Source organism: Cydia amplana, chromosome 21 (assembly GCF_948474715.1).
Source record: "Cydia amplana chromosome 21, ilCydAmpl1.1, whole genome shotgun sequence".
NCBI classification, from domain to species: domain Eukaryota; kingdom Metazoa; phylum Arthropoda; class Insecta; order Lepidoptera; family Tortricidae; genus Cydia; species Cydia amplana.
The window spans coordinates 3,226,480-3,241,900 of NC_086089.1; the positions used below are offsets into that span (position 1 = coordinate 3,226,480).

The 15,421-nt window shown below is 34.8% G+C and overlaps 1 protein-coding gene across 1 annotated transcript in view; it reads left to right on the forward strand.

The window, feature by feature from the left end:
• LOC134658163 (uncharacterized) overlaps nt 1-15,421 on the forward strand; it is a 194,064-nt gene that overhangs the window by 32,033 nt on the left and 146,610 nt on the right. The window contains exon 2 of the mRNA XM_063513772.1: nt 12,622-12,794. Coding sequence (XP_063369842.1) covers nt 12,622-12,794 — 173 coding nt within the window. The remainder of the gene's footprint in view (nt 1-12,621; nt 12,795-15,421) is intronic.

A 15,421-nucleotide genomic window follows, 5' to 3' on the forward strand; every position in this document is an offset into this window, starting at 1 on the left:
GCGGTGTTCTTAACGTAGACGATCTACAGACCAGTTGACGTTTAAAATTAATATTTACGTCTACTATATTCTCAACGGCAACGAAAACGGGTAACTTTCTTTGATAAGTACTAAATACAGTGGCCTATTTAATTGTTCTTAAGCATATTTTTTTGCCGCGTGGCGATTTGCTTGAGGGGATTGAATTGACTAATGTGAAAAATTAGTCCCAGGTTCTATGAGGCACAAAAAGTAGCGACGTACCTAAAATCGTACTTAGTTTGACACTTAACATATTATCCGTGGACAGTTATACCAGTTTCTTGTTACAAATGCCTTTTAGAGCCTAAGTTGGCATTTTCTTGGTGTGTAGGTACAAGTAATTGGCAACCGGAAAGCCATCCAAGTGAAACTCTGCCTTTGCGTAGACTCACGGGCTATGATTTCGGCACTCCCTTTACAAAAAATCATTTAGCAATATTATGGCTTTACTCCAAAAATTTCGACAGAACATGAGGAAATTACTCGTTTCGAGTGGGAAGACTGAATGGCTTTCCCCCGGCATTGCAACGGTTTCGCTCCGGTTGCCAAATAACTTTGTTCTGGGCTGGAGGATTTCGCAAAATTCCAACCAACCGGGGGTAAAAAACGTTTCTGTGCACGCAGCCAACTTTACAGGGTTGTCTTTCCGATCGCTTGCCGATTTAAACGTGCCAGCTCACCATTTAAAAGAGCTACGTATAGTAGTTGCTTATCTTGAGGGCTCGTTAGAGTGGAGCTTAAAAACTCTGCGTTTACGCAAGCAATGGGAATACGTGTCAGGTAACGGTGAAATATGGGATTGTGTTCCAAATTTTGCGTGGTTGTTTATGGGTTTAGTTTGTGTCGCGTACATGCATACAGTAAAAACAACCGATTTCCGTTTAACGTAGTCTTTTGAAAAAAATAGAAAAAAAAATTGATATGCGTCACGTTACAGTCAAATATAAAAATTTAAATAGAAGCAAGCTGACTGAAAAATATGTGACTAATTATCCAGTGACACGTAAAAACGTGTAATGATATGAATAAATATGTACCTAAAATAAAAGCAGTCAGTTCGCTCTCAAATGTGAAATTATACAAAGCTTTCAGTTCCGCAATAACTGTAGCACAAAGTCGTTTAATTGTTTAATTTTCATGCACGAATTACCTCAAAGGAACGTTTCAATTTGCAGGCACCATTCAACTTTGCGTTACAGACACAAAATGAATGCCAAGATCTAATGAAATGCACCGTTTACTTGACGGGACATCAAATCATACTGCACCTTATGCCGCCACAAACGAATCGAAAATCAACTGGAAATGTTACCTTCGCTAACAGAAAAAGGAAAATAAACATTCATTGGACATTAATAACTCAAACCGTTTCGAATCGACATCCCCCGTCAAATAATACACTCCCCCGCCGGGTGGCCCCCTCAACCCCCCTTTTACCAAAACGAAGAGAGGCTTCGTCCAATATTATTTCTGTCAATACCCATTTAATGCTGAAGGTATCAAACTTTATGTTGTTTTTAGCATACTTGGGCAGGAAACGGAATATTAACAACGTATGTAGAATTGTTTTAGCTGCTTGTCTTTTTTTATGCGGATACCTGAAATTGTTTCACCGCGTTGCGCTGTTTAAAACGTTCGTACACGAGATTGCGATTAAATAAAGAAAGATTTCATTACAATTTTCTGTCCCTTCTTTTATTTTTTCATCTTTTAGCTACGGAAAAATGCCTAAAATGTTCCAAGAAAAAACCCCAGAAATGATATTTTTTTGTCTGTAAGTTGACGGCCCTTGTAAACTGGAACTTGGGTTACTTAATCTCTTTGTAATGGAGGCCAAGGTCAAACTAGCGACCCGTAAAGTTGTGGGTTGACCCAAGACTTATATGTAAGTATTAGTTTTGACACTCACACATATAACAGGCTTCCGGGACCCTTTACGAACACTCCACTGTTATGTTTAGTCTTGGAAGTTAAGTAAAATCAAAATAAAGAGTTGATACTGTGATTATTTGATGGTAACTTCTTACGGACCTTCTACTAATAAACGAGTTTTACTTAGGATAGAAGAAACGAGAAAAATTAAGGACTTCAGAAACATTGAAAGCCGTGATAACTCAATTCAATAACTTCGAACCTTAAAATAGGTACTAATAACTAGTCTACACGAACAGATAGAGGGAGAGAAAGATACCGGTGTTGACACGCTATCAGTTTATCACTATGCAAATTGACCGTGTTCCGAACGCTCCAATACAATAGATCACGTGGGCGACTCATTAAATTCTCGTAAACACGAACTAGACCCGACCGGTTTCGCTTTCGACGGCCGTCTGTCACACCGCGCCGACATCGACACCTAGTCTCGAGACCTCGATAATGAGAGCACATGGGTGCCAACGGAAAAGCACGATATCTAATTCTTCGAGAGACTAGATAACTGGTTTCGTTTTTGTCGGGCGCTTGTCACACAGTACTCAAGCCGTATCTCTATTTGTGATCGTGACTAGATTTATGCGACGGAGCGCGTCGATACGGATTGCGGACGGAAAATGCAAGACGCTTCACTCCAGTTTAGAGTCTCGGAAACTTGACGAACTAAATACGACTCCGGTTTCGTTTTCGATAGATGTCAGACGCGTAATGACACGTATACCAGAATATCTCACCGAACATCGACTTGTTTTAGATTTTGATGAGGAAAATGAGGAAATGGCAATATGTGCATTACCTGTGGACGCAAAAACGTTTTTGACAACTTTTGTTTGTTGTATTGTATCTTTAGTGTGTCTTCTTTATGCCATTGTAGAAAAATATTTAGTATTTAATGTTAGTAAAGAGAATATGAGTATTATATTTTTAACACGCGCGATTGACACGCTATATCAGTGCGGTGTTATAAAATCCATCGAGCTGTAAAATATGCGTTAAATGCGATAAAACTTGTATAATTGATTTATACTAAGTATAATTGGATAAGGCTGGTTACTGCTTTGAAATGTTAAGTATTCTTATATATATCTTTATAACCGACCGGTTTCTTTGATTTATTTACATCTATTGTCTTATTTGTTCTCTTAGTTTTGATACTATCTCGGTCTTGTCATTTACGAAGAAACCTCTGTGCTAATGTTAACCCCAAAAGTTATCTGTAAAATTTCTTAGTAATCAATTAATTAATATTCGTTACACAAAAAAAATAGCTTTTAGGTAGACCGTACTTATTATTCGTTCTTGTTGAAAACTGCTGATGATTGTATTCCTAAGTTAATAACCTATAAATAACCTAGCGTCGCTTTGAAATATCATCAACCCACATAGCAATTACTAGCACATACCTATCGTTTCTAATGTGCCTTAACAAGTCAACATGACATACAGAAATCACGCAACAAATGAGGTTAATTTAGGGGCTTCAACCATTAGATGCTCTTAACAATAACTAACCATACATGTCCCGTGCATGTACAATTGTACATGTATCTGACATAGGGCACAAAGGCTGAGCAATTAGTGCCCGCACGACACGTTGCGTAAATTGTGTCGCCGGCGTCAAATATATGTATACAAGTTTCGTGTTATTGCAAGCGAATAAGGTGCAGAACAGTTAACATATATTTGACTACCGTACAGTGCGTACTATGCTTAGGTACGCAGTGTTTGGTGTAAGTGGCGGGTGTTGTGGGGTAACAGGGGAATTGATTTAGGCTAGGTCTGGTTTCGATCATCGAAAAGTTCAAGCGAAATATTTTGGGTGGTGCCATAATGGCAGTATTGCTATGTTCTTTATAGAGGGTAAGAATTAAGATATGATAAGAACGCATTGCAAAGCAGATGCAGGGGGCTAGATTATCGCATAATGCAGGACTATTTTAGGTATACACATTTGTTTGAGGGGACAAAGAATAACTACTCTAGTTGTCTTGCAGAACGCTGACAATTAAAGTAAGTGATATATTCGCTATCGTTTTGCCAAGTTACTTAGTTTCCAGTGTTAAATAACATTTATTTCGTCGTACTTTACTGCTGTTGATCGAATTTCAGTGTGGTATATCGTAATGTATCTATCTTATTCAAACATACGACGATATTAGAGACGTCACTCGACTCCCATCCGGGATTTCACTAATTTCCCTAAAACGTGCACCGCAACACGTATGTAGGTATATTGATTGGTCTGCCTGTCCGTCGTGTCATATATCTCTCTTGTATACAATATACCATAGTACGCACCCCGGATTTGCATGAGGGAGGCTTTGTGCGTTGCATGACTTGTATGTATGTGTGTATGAAATGCTATTAGGCCGTACAAAGGAATAATGCGGGATTAAGTGGCGCAGACGGGATTGTCGGACACAGTGCCGTATAGTTGTTTTGTTTCTAAAGCCTTGCATTGACACTTGTATACGATTCATTGTTGTCGAGACAAAAATTAAAATTTGTAGGTTGAATCCTGGCATCTGAAAGTGCCAAAAGTGACGTTTTTGGTTGAAGAAATGTCACTATTGAAATAAACAGATCAGAAACAGATCGAATTGGGTCTGTGACTGTGACCTTACATGTACTATTGTGTTAATAAACTCATCATTTTAAATATATATCCCATCTGCACATACGCTTTAGTACTCCTTGTATGTACTAGTTTGATACCTTGACGTGGAAATACCGAGAAAAACAATAGTATATCGTGTAAATTCTTATCTGACGTAGGTGTCCGGTTGTGTTCCGATTTTAGTTGACATACGAATCACAGTTTTTATTTCGGAAGAATGAAACGCAATTAGATTACATTTGTGTTACTTTAATTGTTATCATCATTATCTTCTTTCCTTATGCATTCAGTTATTGCATCATTCTACGATACGATTCTAATGCGATCTTATTCTCGGGCAACGCCAACAGATTGATTTTTTGTTACGAAATAGTAAATACTAAGTTAAGTTTATTCCCTTTAAATAAGGAATTATGTGGCGCTGACTCAGTAATATTTAATATCTTTCTAATCTGGTCCCAAGCTAAGCCAATAATAACTTGAATCGATAAATTGTCACACTAAGCCGACATTATTAGTAGTTTCGATCGCGACTGTAATCTAGGCGTAGGTGTTAAATAATGTGCTTTGTTTTAGTCAAATCAGGTTGTTTATTCATTCTTTTGACATTTAGAACATCCCGGACCTACGCAGTACAATGAAAGAATAAACACTGTTCTCCCAATGATTTGGAGTACAAACAGCAACACTCTTAACTGTACATTGGTGGATCTTATTACAAAAGGTCCACCGATGTAGTTAACAGTGTGGGCGATGGTACGCTATACATTGGGGAGGGTTTTGTCTAAGTGGACGTCTTTGTACAGATAGTGTGATAGTGGTTTACGAGTAACATAGCTAGGTACTTCTGTTTCAAATTGTTGGTATACCTACTGTGAGTACTGTGATGATTCAGCAGATTCGTTTCTGAGCAGTGTTAAATGTACTTCAAGCAGAAAGTCTATGTGAAAATGTACCAAATTTACTACATTTTTGACGGTTGAATAAGAAATAATGTACTACCTCAACCTCATCCAACTACGGGTAATCTGGAGATATACTTATTTGAAAGTAACCTACAATATTTATACAATATTTTTTCTCGGCTCCCTCTGCTGTGTAAAGGCCTCTTAATTTTCACTCCTAGGCCTTATTTGGCTTTTAACTCAATTATCGGTAGCGTCAAGGGTGGGCTCTTAACTCGTGTATTAGTCTCTCGCATAACGATGTTTTGTCCTTCGTAAATTACAGCCTAAAAGGTTCTGAACCCATGTGCCAACGAACACCACTCTGGCACCTCTCCATTCCCCAATAAGGCCCGACATGACAACAGCCAACTAACTAACCCCCACAAACTCGTATGTGATACTTTCATTTCCAATATCAACCTTAACTTGTAACCATTAGAGTCGCATTTGGAATATAGAGAAGAGTTAGGTATATAGTGCGACAAGGCCGCTCATGTCCATGGTATTTCTCTAGTGGACTGCGACAATATTCTACCGTCAAGGGGTGTCTCAGTAGCTCGAAGACTTCTAGTACAATATTAAGTTCGCTCTCATTGCGTATAGTTGCAACGGATCTAAGGGTCAAGTTACACTGGTAGATATGGTTTTATTCGCTTGTGCTCAGTAGGCAATGGGAGCACACTAGGCACGCGATAACTGGTGCATTAGCCTAATCGCGCCGTCGCTTCGGATCTCAATTAAATATTCATTAAACGCATCGCCTCGGGGGCAGGGACCGGAACCGGTTACCTTAACCGGGGTTTTTCATAGGGTTATTTTAGAAGTGGTTATAAAAACCCCTACCATAACGGTAACCGTCTGATAAGGTAACACTTTGATTCGGTAACCGTATCAGATCGAGTTAACCCCTGTTACCGGTAACCGAAATAAAAACCCCGTCTATGCTGTTACCTCATAATAAGGTTTTGAACCAGTTCAAACGATTGTAAACTTTACGCAGACTTAAATTCAACTTATTATTGAATAACCGTGGTTGGCATGGGCGGTCTATGAAGCCTCCAGCACAAACAAGTTTTTTTGCCGGTAACTTCGCTTATTGTCAATTCAAACAATATTGCACTTTGAGTCCTTAAGCTAAAATTGAAAACAAGTGAGCGATTACAGTATTATTTTTAGAGCGACAGCCGCGGCGCAGCGCGGCCATTCCTTTGTTTATCTTTATACCTGTGTGTTCCTATTGTTTTTGTCAATTCTAGTTTAGAAATTTTTAGAAAAGGGGTTGCAAGTAAACAACATCCTATCCTAGTAATATCTGCTATTATTTAGATATATTTTATGCTACTTAGATTATTATTTTTATTTTCGGGTTCACACTTGATATGTACCTACAGATTAAAGACTGATTTAAAGAAAAAATTTCACCTAACTAGTAATTTTACTGGTACCTAGTTAGGTATAATTTATCTTAAGTGATTTAAAAAAAAAACACTTTGTGATAAAGATACATGCGCTAGCGGATTGTGGTAGATATTTTACCATTGTTAACAAATGACATATGTACTAGTTATTATGAGCTTATTTTATAATAAGCAATTAAAGTCTATTTTTTTATTCGGTAGACTAAAATGACATTTCATAGTATGAAATGAAATGACACATGATGTTCATACTACGAAATGTCATTTTAGTCTACCGAATAAAAAATAGACTTTAGTTTAAAATGTTTTCAGATGCGGTGAGTTGTATGAGCTAAGTCGTAATTTACCTTGTACCGCTTAATGCAGCGATCAGAAAATATATATCTATAGCAGTTATAAACTTATTTTAATACTACAAATCTTTCATTAATACCAGGGGGCTCAGCACGGTTCCATTTTTATCGACTATCACTATGCCCGTCACTTTCGCACTTACATACTTGTTAGAACGTGACAGGCATGGTGATAAACGATAAAAATGCGACCGTGCTACTAGGGCAGAATTCATTATACATATTCATTGGGTATCTATAACATTGGTAGGTGAAATAGTTTTGATTAAATTAAATAGATACATAATTACATACATACTTAGTAAGCAGTGTTGGGCATTCAAGAATAAAATCATTATTTAAATAAGAATTCCTAAGAATAAAATCATGTTGATTTTATTCCCGTCAAAATTATTCAAATAATTTTGATCGGAAATAATTCGTATGTGAAAAAATTGAATAAGAATAATCTCATTCTTAATCAAATAAATATAATCATGATTTTATATTCTAAATAATATTCCTGGATTAAACATGTAGTATGGGTGCCGTATAGGCGTTACGTATAGATAGAAGTAAATTAGACAAGAAACTATTGTTTCTTGACTAATTTATACCTGATTTTATGCAATAAAATCTTACAAATTTAATTTACTGCCGCATAGTCTTGGTACTGGACGATACCCGTATTTATTTTAATGTGATAACTAAATCATCAGGTACAATTCAGCTGCTCTAAACGGATGGTGGATAGCGAAACTCTTCAATGGCTGTGCCTAAATTAATGTAAAAAATAAAAAACCGGCCAAGTGCGAGTCTGACTCGCGCAGGAAGGGTTCCGCACCATTATGCAAAAATTAGCAAATAAATCACGTTTGTTGTATGGGAGCCCCACTTAGATATTTATTATATGCTGTTTTTAGTATTTGTTGTAATAGCAGCAACAGAAATTAATTATTTGTGAAAATTTCAACTGCCTAGCTATCACGGTTCATGAGATACAGCCTGGTGACAGACAGACGGATAGAGGAGTCTTAGTAATAGGGTCCCGTTTATACCCTTTGGGTACGGAACCCTGAAAAAGATGTTTTTAAAGGTAGGATAAGGAATGGCTTGATATGGTGTATTCCTATTTCTCCCCGCCGGGCACAGATGGGAATAGGCGCTTCATTTAAATCATTCCCATATGTCCCCGCCTCATGTATCGCGGCGATCACGTTGGGCAGGAACAAATGGGGAAAATACTCATGATTTTTTTCTGTTTTCGAATTATGTTTATAATTCGTTTTTTTTAGCATTAGAAAGAACTTGAAAGAAGGTAAGCGATTTTGACATGTCTTTTAATTGAAAAACACTTTTTAAAAACCATAACTATTACTTATGAAAGCAGAAGACTATAAAAGATCGTATTAGATTCATAATTGTTACATATTTACCGTAACTTATTTTTAAAATGTGCTTTTCAATTAAAAGAGACATCAAGATTGTTTACCTTATTTCTAATGCTAAAAATAAACGAACTATAATATGTGGTTTCAGTATCCGAGTTACTACCAAGACTTATGGTGTTTTTAAAAGCTCTTCTGATATTTAAAATTTGCATTTATTATTTAGACGGAAATCAGGTATATCGTTTGACACAACGCTTGCCGCACGTGTTTAGCAAATGCTGACAAAGAATTCACCACGCCACGACTTAATCCTATTGTTATTGCCAATGAGTAATAAATGACGGTCTCAAGTGCAAACACGCCTGCAACTTTCTGCAAATCTATTTAATTATAGTGATAAGCGTAGGACTCTTTTCTTACCTGCAGTAATTTACTATCTCATTCACTTTCCGTAGGTGTGAAAGAGATAGCATACGTAAGACCTCAAGGCTGGTAGGAATAATAAACAAAATACATACTTAATACGCAAAGAAATATACATTGAACCATCATAATTATAATTTCGCAGTTTACTTTCTATGTAGCTTCATTATAAAATTATCATCACCGTTTCGAAGGCTTCAAAAAATTGAAATCAATCCAACCATTGAAAAGAGGGGTGAAATTCATTTTACTATCTATATACATTGTACTACATATAATATGACGTATAACATGACCAAATAAATGCCATTTAACCTTGTTACCACTAACTCATGTATCTACAATTACATCAATTAGTCATGACACGGCAGAGTACTGATAACAATACTGTAGTGTAGTACAATAATAAGGCTTTATTGTTGTCACTATGACTCTCACCGCATTCTGCTTAATCCTAAATATCCTAATACAATAGAAAATACCACGACCTTTAAACATTCGGTGCACTTGCGTTGTATGTAGCGCGTGCCAGCGGAGCGCAGCGTTTCGATTTAAATACGCATGTTGCTTCGCCTGTGTAGGTATATTTATTATCTTCATGTTATTAGGTACTAGGAAGTGCAAATAATTGACTTCATACATGAAAGATATTTTGCAGATTTTGTTCAATAGTCACCTTCAACAACACGAGAGTAATCTAGAGCAGAGTTGGGCAAAAAATAACTTGAATAAGAATAAGAATAAAAACAGAAATTTCATTCTTATTCCAATCGATTTGAATAAGAATAATTCTTGCACTCGTTATTTTAGAATAAATAGAAAGTGAATAAATCATGACACTTTTATTTTAAATGAAAAAGACAAAACGGAATATTTATTCCAGATGTAGGATTATACTAAATAACGTTTTATTCAATTAGAATGTTATTCTGAATTAATTTAACTTTTGTAGTTACATACTACTACTTTTAATTTTGTAAGTTTCTAAAATAAATAAAACAAATAAAATAGATAAAACAAATAAAATAAATGAAATAAATAAATAAAAACAAATAAATTATATTATTTACATCTATTTTATTAGTATTGCATTTTAGTTTTTATATAATATTATAAGTATTAGTTTAATTTTTAAGTAGGTTTATTTTAATTTTAGTTTAGGTGTTAAATTTTTAATTCATAATTTCATAGTTAGTTGTAATGTTTTTTTATTATTACCTTTTAAGTTAAATAAATGAACTTTATCCTAATAAAATAAATAAGATAAATAAAATAAACAAAATAAATAAAATAAATAAAATAAATAAAATAAATAAAATAAATAAAATAAATAAAATAAATAAAATAAATAAAATAAATAAAATAAATAAAATAAATAAAATAAATAAAATAAATAAAATAAATAAAATAAATAAAATAAATAAAATAAATAAAATAAATAAAATAAATCAAATAAATAAAATAAATAAAATAAATAAAATAAATAAAATAAATAAAATAAATAAAATAAATAAAATAAATAAAATAAATAAAATAAATAAAATAAATAAAATAAATAAAATAAATAAAATAAATAAAATAAATAAAATAAATAAAATAAATAAAGTAAATAAAGTAAATAAAATAAATAAAATAAATAAAGTAAATAAAATAAATAAAATAAATAAAATAAATAAAATACATAAAATACATAAAATACATAAAATACATAAAATACATAAAATAAATAAAATAAATAAAGTAAATAAAGTAAATAAAGTAAATAAAGTAAATAAAGTAAATAAAGTAAATAAAGTAAATCAAATACATAAAATAAAAAATAAAAAAAAATAAACAAAATAAATAAAATAATCAAAATAAATTATATAAATAAAATTAACAAAATTAATGACAAATAAAATAAATGAAATAAGTAAAATAAACAAAATAAAAAAATAGACAAAGTAAGTAAAATAAACAAAAACATTAAAATAAACAAAAACATTAAAATAAGCAAAATTAAAAAAAAATACAAAAATAACAAAATAAACTAATAATGTTCTATTAATAAATTAACTTTTTCTTTTAGTAGGTATTTGACTGACGGCACATCACTAAATACGAATGTAGCAAACCAATAAGCAACCGATAATAAAGGTTACCATAACTGAATAACAAAATAAACAAAATAAACAAAATAAACAAAATAAACAAAATAAACAAAATAAACAAAATAAACAAAATAAACAAAATAAACAAAATAAACAAAATAAACAAAATAAACAAAATAAACAAAATAAACAAAATAAACAAAATAAACAAAATAAACAAAATAAACAAAATAAACAAAATAAACAAAATAAACAAAATAAACAAAATAAACAAAATAAACAAAATATCAAAATAAACAAAATAAACAAAATAAACAAAATAAACAAAATAAACAAAATAAACAAAATAAACAAAATAAACAAAATAAACAAAATAAACAAAATAAACAAAATAAACAAAATAAACAAAATAAACAAAATAAACAAAATAAACAAAATAAACAAAATAAACAAAATAAACAAAATAAACAAAATAAACAAAATAAACAAAATAAATAAAATAAATAAAATAAATAAAATAAATAAAATAAATAAAATAAATAAAATACATAAAATACATAAAATACATAAAATAAATAAAATAAATAAAGTAAATAAAGTAAATAAAGTAAATCAAATACATAAAATAAAAAATAAAATAAAATAAACAAAATAAATAAAATAATCAAAATAAATTATATAAATAAAATTAACAAAATTAATGACAAATAAAATAAATGAAATAAGTAAAATAAACAAAATAAAAAAATAGACAAAGTAAGTAAAATAAACAAAAACATTAAAATAAACAAAAACATTAAAATAAGCAAAATTAAAAAAAAAATACAAAAATAACAAAATAAACTAATAATGTTCTATTAATAAATTAACTTTTTCTTTTAGTAGGTATTTGACTGACGGCACATCACTAAATACGAATGTAACAAACCAATAAGCAACCGATAATAAAGGTTACCATAACTGAATAAAAACCGGTTAAAAACCCCTAACAAAAACCCTAACGCGATGGGGTTTTGAGATTAACTCGGTTAAAGGTTAAGGTTACCGTTTCAATAAGCTTACCGTTACAATCAGGTAACAGTATGATAGGGTTACCGAATGATACGGTAACCGAATTGATTGGGTTACCGAATGGATAGGATTAAGCGTAAAGAGGGGTTTTCCGGTCCTTGCTCGGGGGGTTCTAGACTACACGGGCTAATGTTTTGGTTCTAGAAAATTATGCAATAGAATAATGTGTATGTATGTACCTAAATAAAGATCGCATTGAGACTTAATTAAGGTGAGGTGAGGACGTTGATAAATTTAATCCCGATGCAACTATCCTCCATATCCCCATGTATGGCAATATGATACGTAGAGTATATGTTGAAGTATCTTCACGATAAGTGGTTAAAGGATGAAATATTTTCCTGCCACTTGAACCTAACTTAGTCATCTCTTGTTTCAGCACCGAGGATGGAGAAGGCGAAGGCGTATATAAAGAGCTCGCTAAGCGCGTCGCGGCCGGCGTCTCCGCGCGAGAAGCCCGCGGCGCCCGCCGAGGACGCCCGCGTGTGCTTCGTGTGCGGCGGCGCCGGCTTTAACGACCAGTACACCGTCAGAGTGAAGCCCGAACCTCAGGTGAGACACGTACAGAGCTCGGCGGCCCTTGCGAGTGCTTCGTACGCGGAGGCGCCCGACCCTTTTTAGGGTTCCGTACCCAAAGGGTAAAAACGGGACCCTATTATTAGGGTTCCGTACCCAAAGGGTAAAAACGGGACCCTATTATTAGGGTCCCGTACCCAAAGGGTAAAAACGGGACCCTATTACTAAGACTCCGCTGTCCGTCCGTCCGTCCGTCTGTCACCAGGCTGTATCTCACGAACCGTGATAGCTAGACAGTTGAAATTTTCACAGATGATGTATTTCTGTTGCCGCTATAACAACAAATACTAAAAACAGAATAAAATAAAGATTTAAGTGGGGCTCCCATACAACAAACGTGATTTTTGACCGAAGTTAAGCAACGTCGGGCGGGGTCAGTACAGATGGGTGACCGTTTTTTTTGCTTGTTTTGCTCTATTTTTTGTTGAGGTGCGGAACCCTACGTGCGCGAGTCCGACTCGCACTTGGCCGGTTTTTTCTTTAAGAGGAGAAATGCTTTGCGCATACCACCCGGCGCGGGGACGGGCCGGGGTGGTTATGTGGGACTTCCTGTTGTGGGCTAATGAGACCCCAGGTTTACCCACTAAAACCCCTCTGTTGCCGCCTCGCTGCTATGCGGCGAGGTCCCAGCAACGCCGAAGTACTCTTCCGCAACCTCGCCAGCGGCCGTCCGGACTCGGACTCGACTCGGGGAAATCGCCCCTCCACCTCAGTGGGCTCACCCAACGACATCAGTGAATACACGAAACATAAACTATCCAAATTACTATTACGATTCGCCTTAAAAACCGTTAACTTTTTATAAATACAAGAATACAAGAAAACTGTACACCTAACGCACTGTAGGTCAAGCGTCAAGCCGAATATTTAATTAGGTTAACAGATAATACAAATCGGTAGAAAAGTAGTTTAATTCGTCACACACACTGGACGTCAACCGTCAATGAAACAATACATCCATCAAATCTCCACCCAAACATTTTTAAAAATCAATCAATCATGCCACTTGACCATTCAATGTCATCATTCCGTCGATGCAAATTACCGCTCATCCCGAAACCGGTTAAAGGCGGTTAGCCGTTAGCGCGATCAGTAAAACGATTGACTTTAGACACGAGTCAATTGACACCGACGCGCGACGCGAGTTGACGACCGAGCCAAGTGTGCGGAGGAACAAATTCTTAGGCCTGTTTTTAATTACAGAACAAAATCTTATAGATACCAGGTATTTGGGAACAAAATGGAGCTTTGGCTTTTAAAACGGATCGGATAAGAAAAGAAAAGAAAATGAAATTAAAGATTGACTGATCAGTGATCACATAATGTTTTGTCACGGCCATAATTGGGACGAATGTAACGCTACCTCTATACCCAAGCAGTTGGTAGTCAGACTATTCTCACTTCTAACCAAGAGAACATTACCTACAGGATAACTTGAACGTACTCTGTAGCGTCTGGCCGTGGCGGATCAAGCCAAATCTTAAAATCGGGTGTGGGAAAATCTGAAACAGTCAACATTGAGGGTATTGAGGCAGCGATATACTTAAACAAAATAATACCCACACAGAGCCATCAATCGCCGTATGATCCGCAAGACAAACAATCCTAACCAAACAAGAGTTCGTTAATCGGCGTGTAAAAACATTGCAGGTAAACCTTCGCTACAAGGGTTGACCTTTACCGAGGTACTGACCTAAACTAAAACAATAAGTTTGAACACGCTCTCGGAAGAATACAATGTTGACAGTGTTAGAATACTTAGAATGATACTCGTAATTTCCATTTTTGACCGATGGAAGCGAAGGCCTGTTTCAGCTTCGGAAAAATTGCTTTCGTACGTCCGGAATGTCCGAATGTTCTCTTCTACAGGTCGTATTTCCCAACGGGTTGACAGGACTTTTTTGTGGGGTAATACTTTTCCAAACGTTTAGGGCTGGTACAGACGGACTGCAACTTGTATGAGAATTGCACGCCGACGTTGCAGTTGGCGTGCAGTTCCCATACAAATTGCAGTCGGGTTGTAGTCCATCTGTATCGGCCCGTAGGCTATCCGTACTATTCAATAAAATGATAACTAAATGACGCCTGACTGACTTTAATGAGTAACCGGCAGCGTCATGTTCACGACGTGATACGAGTCACGTAAATTGAACTCCTATAAATTCCGTGAATTCATTAATCGGGACATGCTGGCATGCATTCGACACGAGTGAAATGACCTGGCGTTTACGTTGTACGCTACACTTTGAAAGTTTATTTTAGTCGCAAAAATGTAAAATTGATAGATTTAGTCGATGAAATTGTACACCTTAAGAACACGGTTCCATCGCAAAAGTTTAGCCTATTAGTTGTCAGTCAATAACTCAATCGTTCACGGAACTGTTCTATATGTACCTATAGATAATTGTGCACCGTGGGATCAATGCATCAGCAACGCCGGTTCCCAGACGAAAAACGCCATAACGTCACCGCTTAGCAAAGCCATTAAATAAACGCGAAGAATTTTCCCATAAAGTTTTCTCATGGCCCCCTTGGATTATGATAATGGAACAGGACTTCAGGTTGTCAGTGTTCCTGGTACTGTCGGTGTCTTAAATACCTGC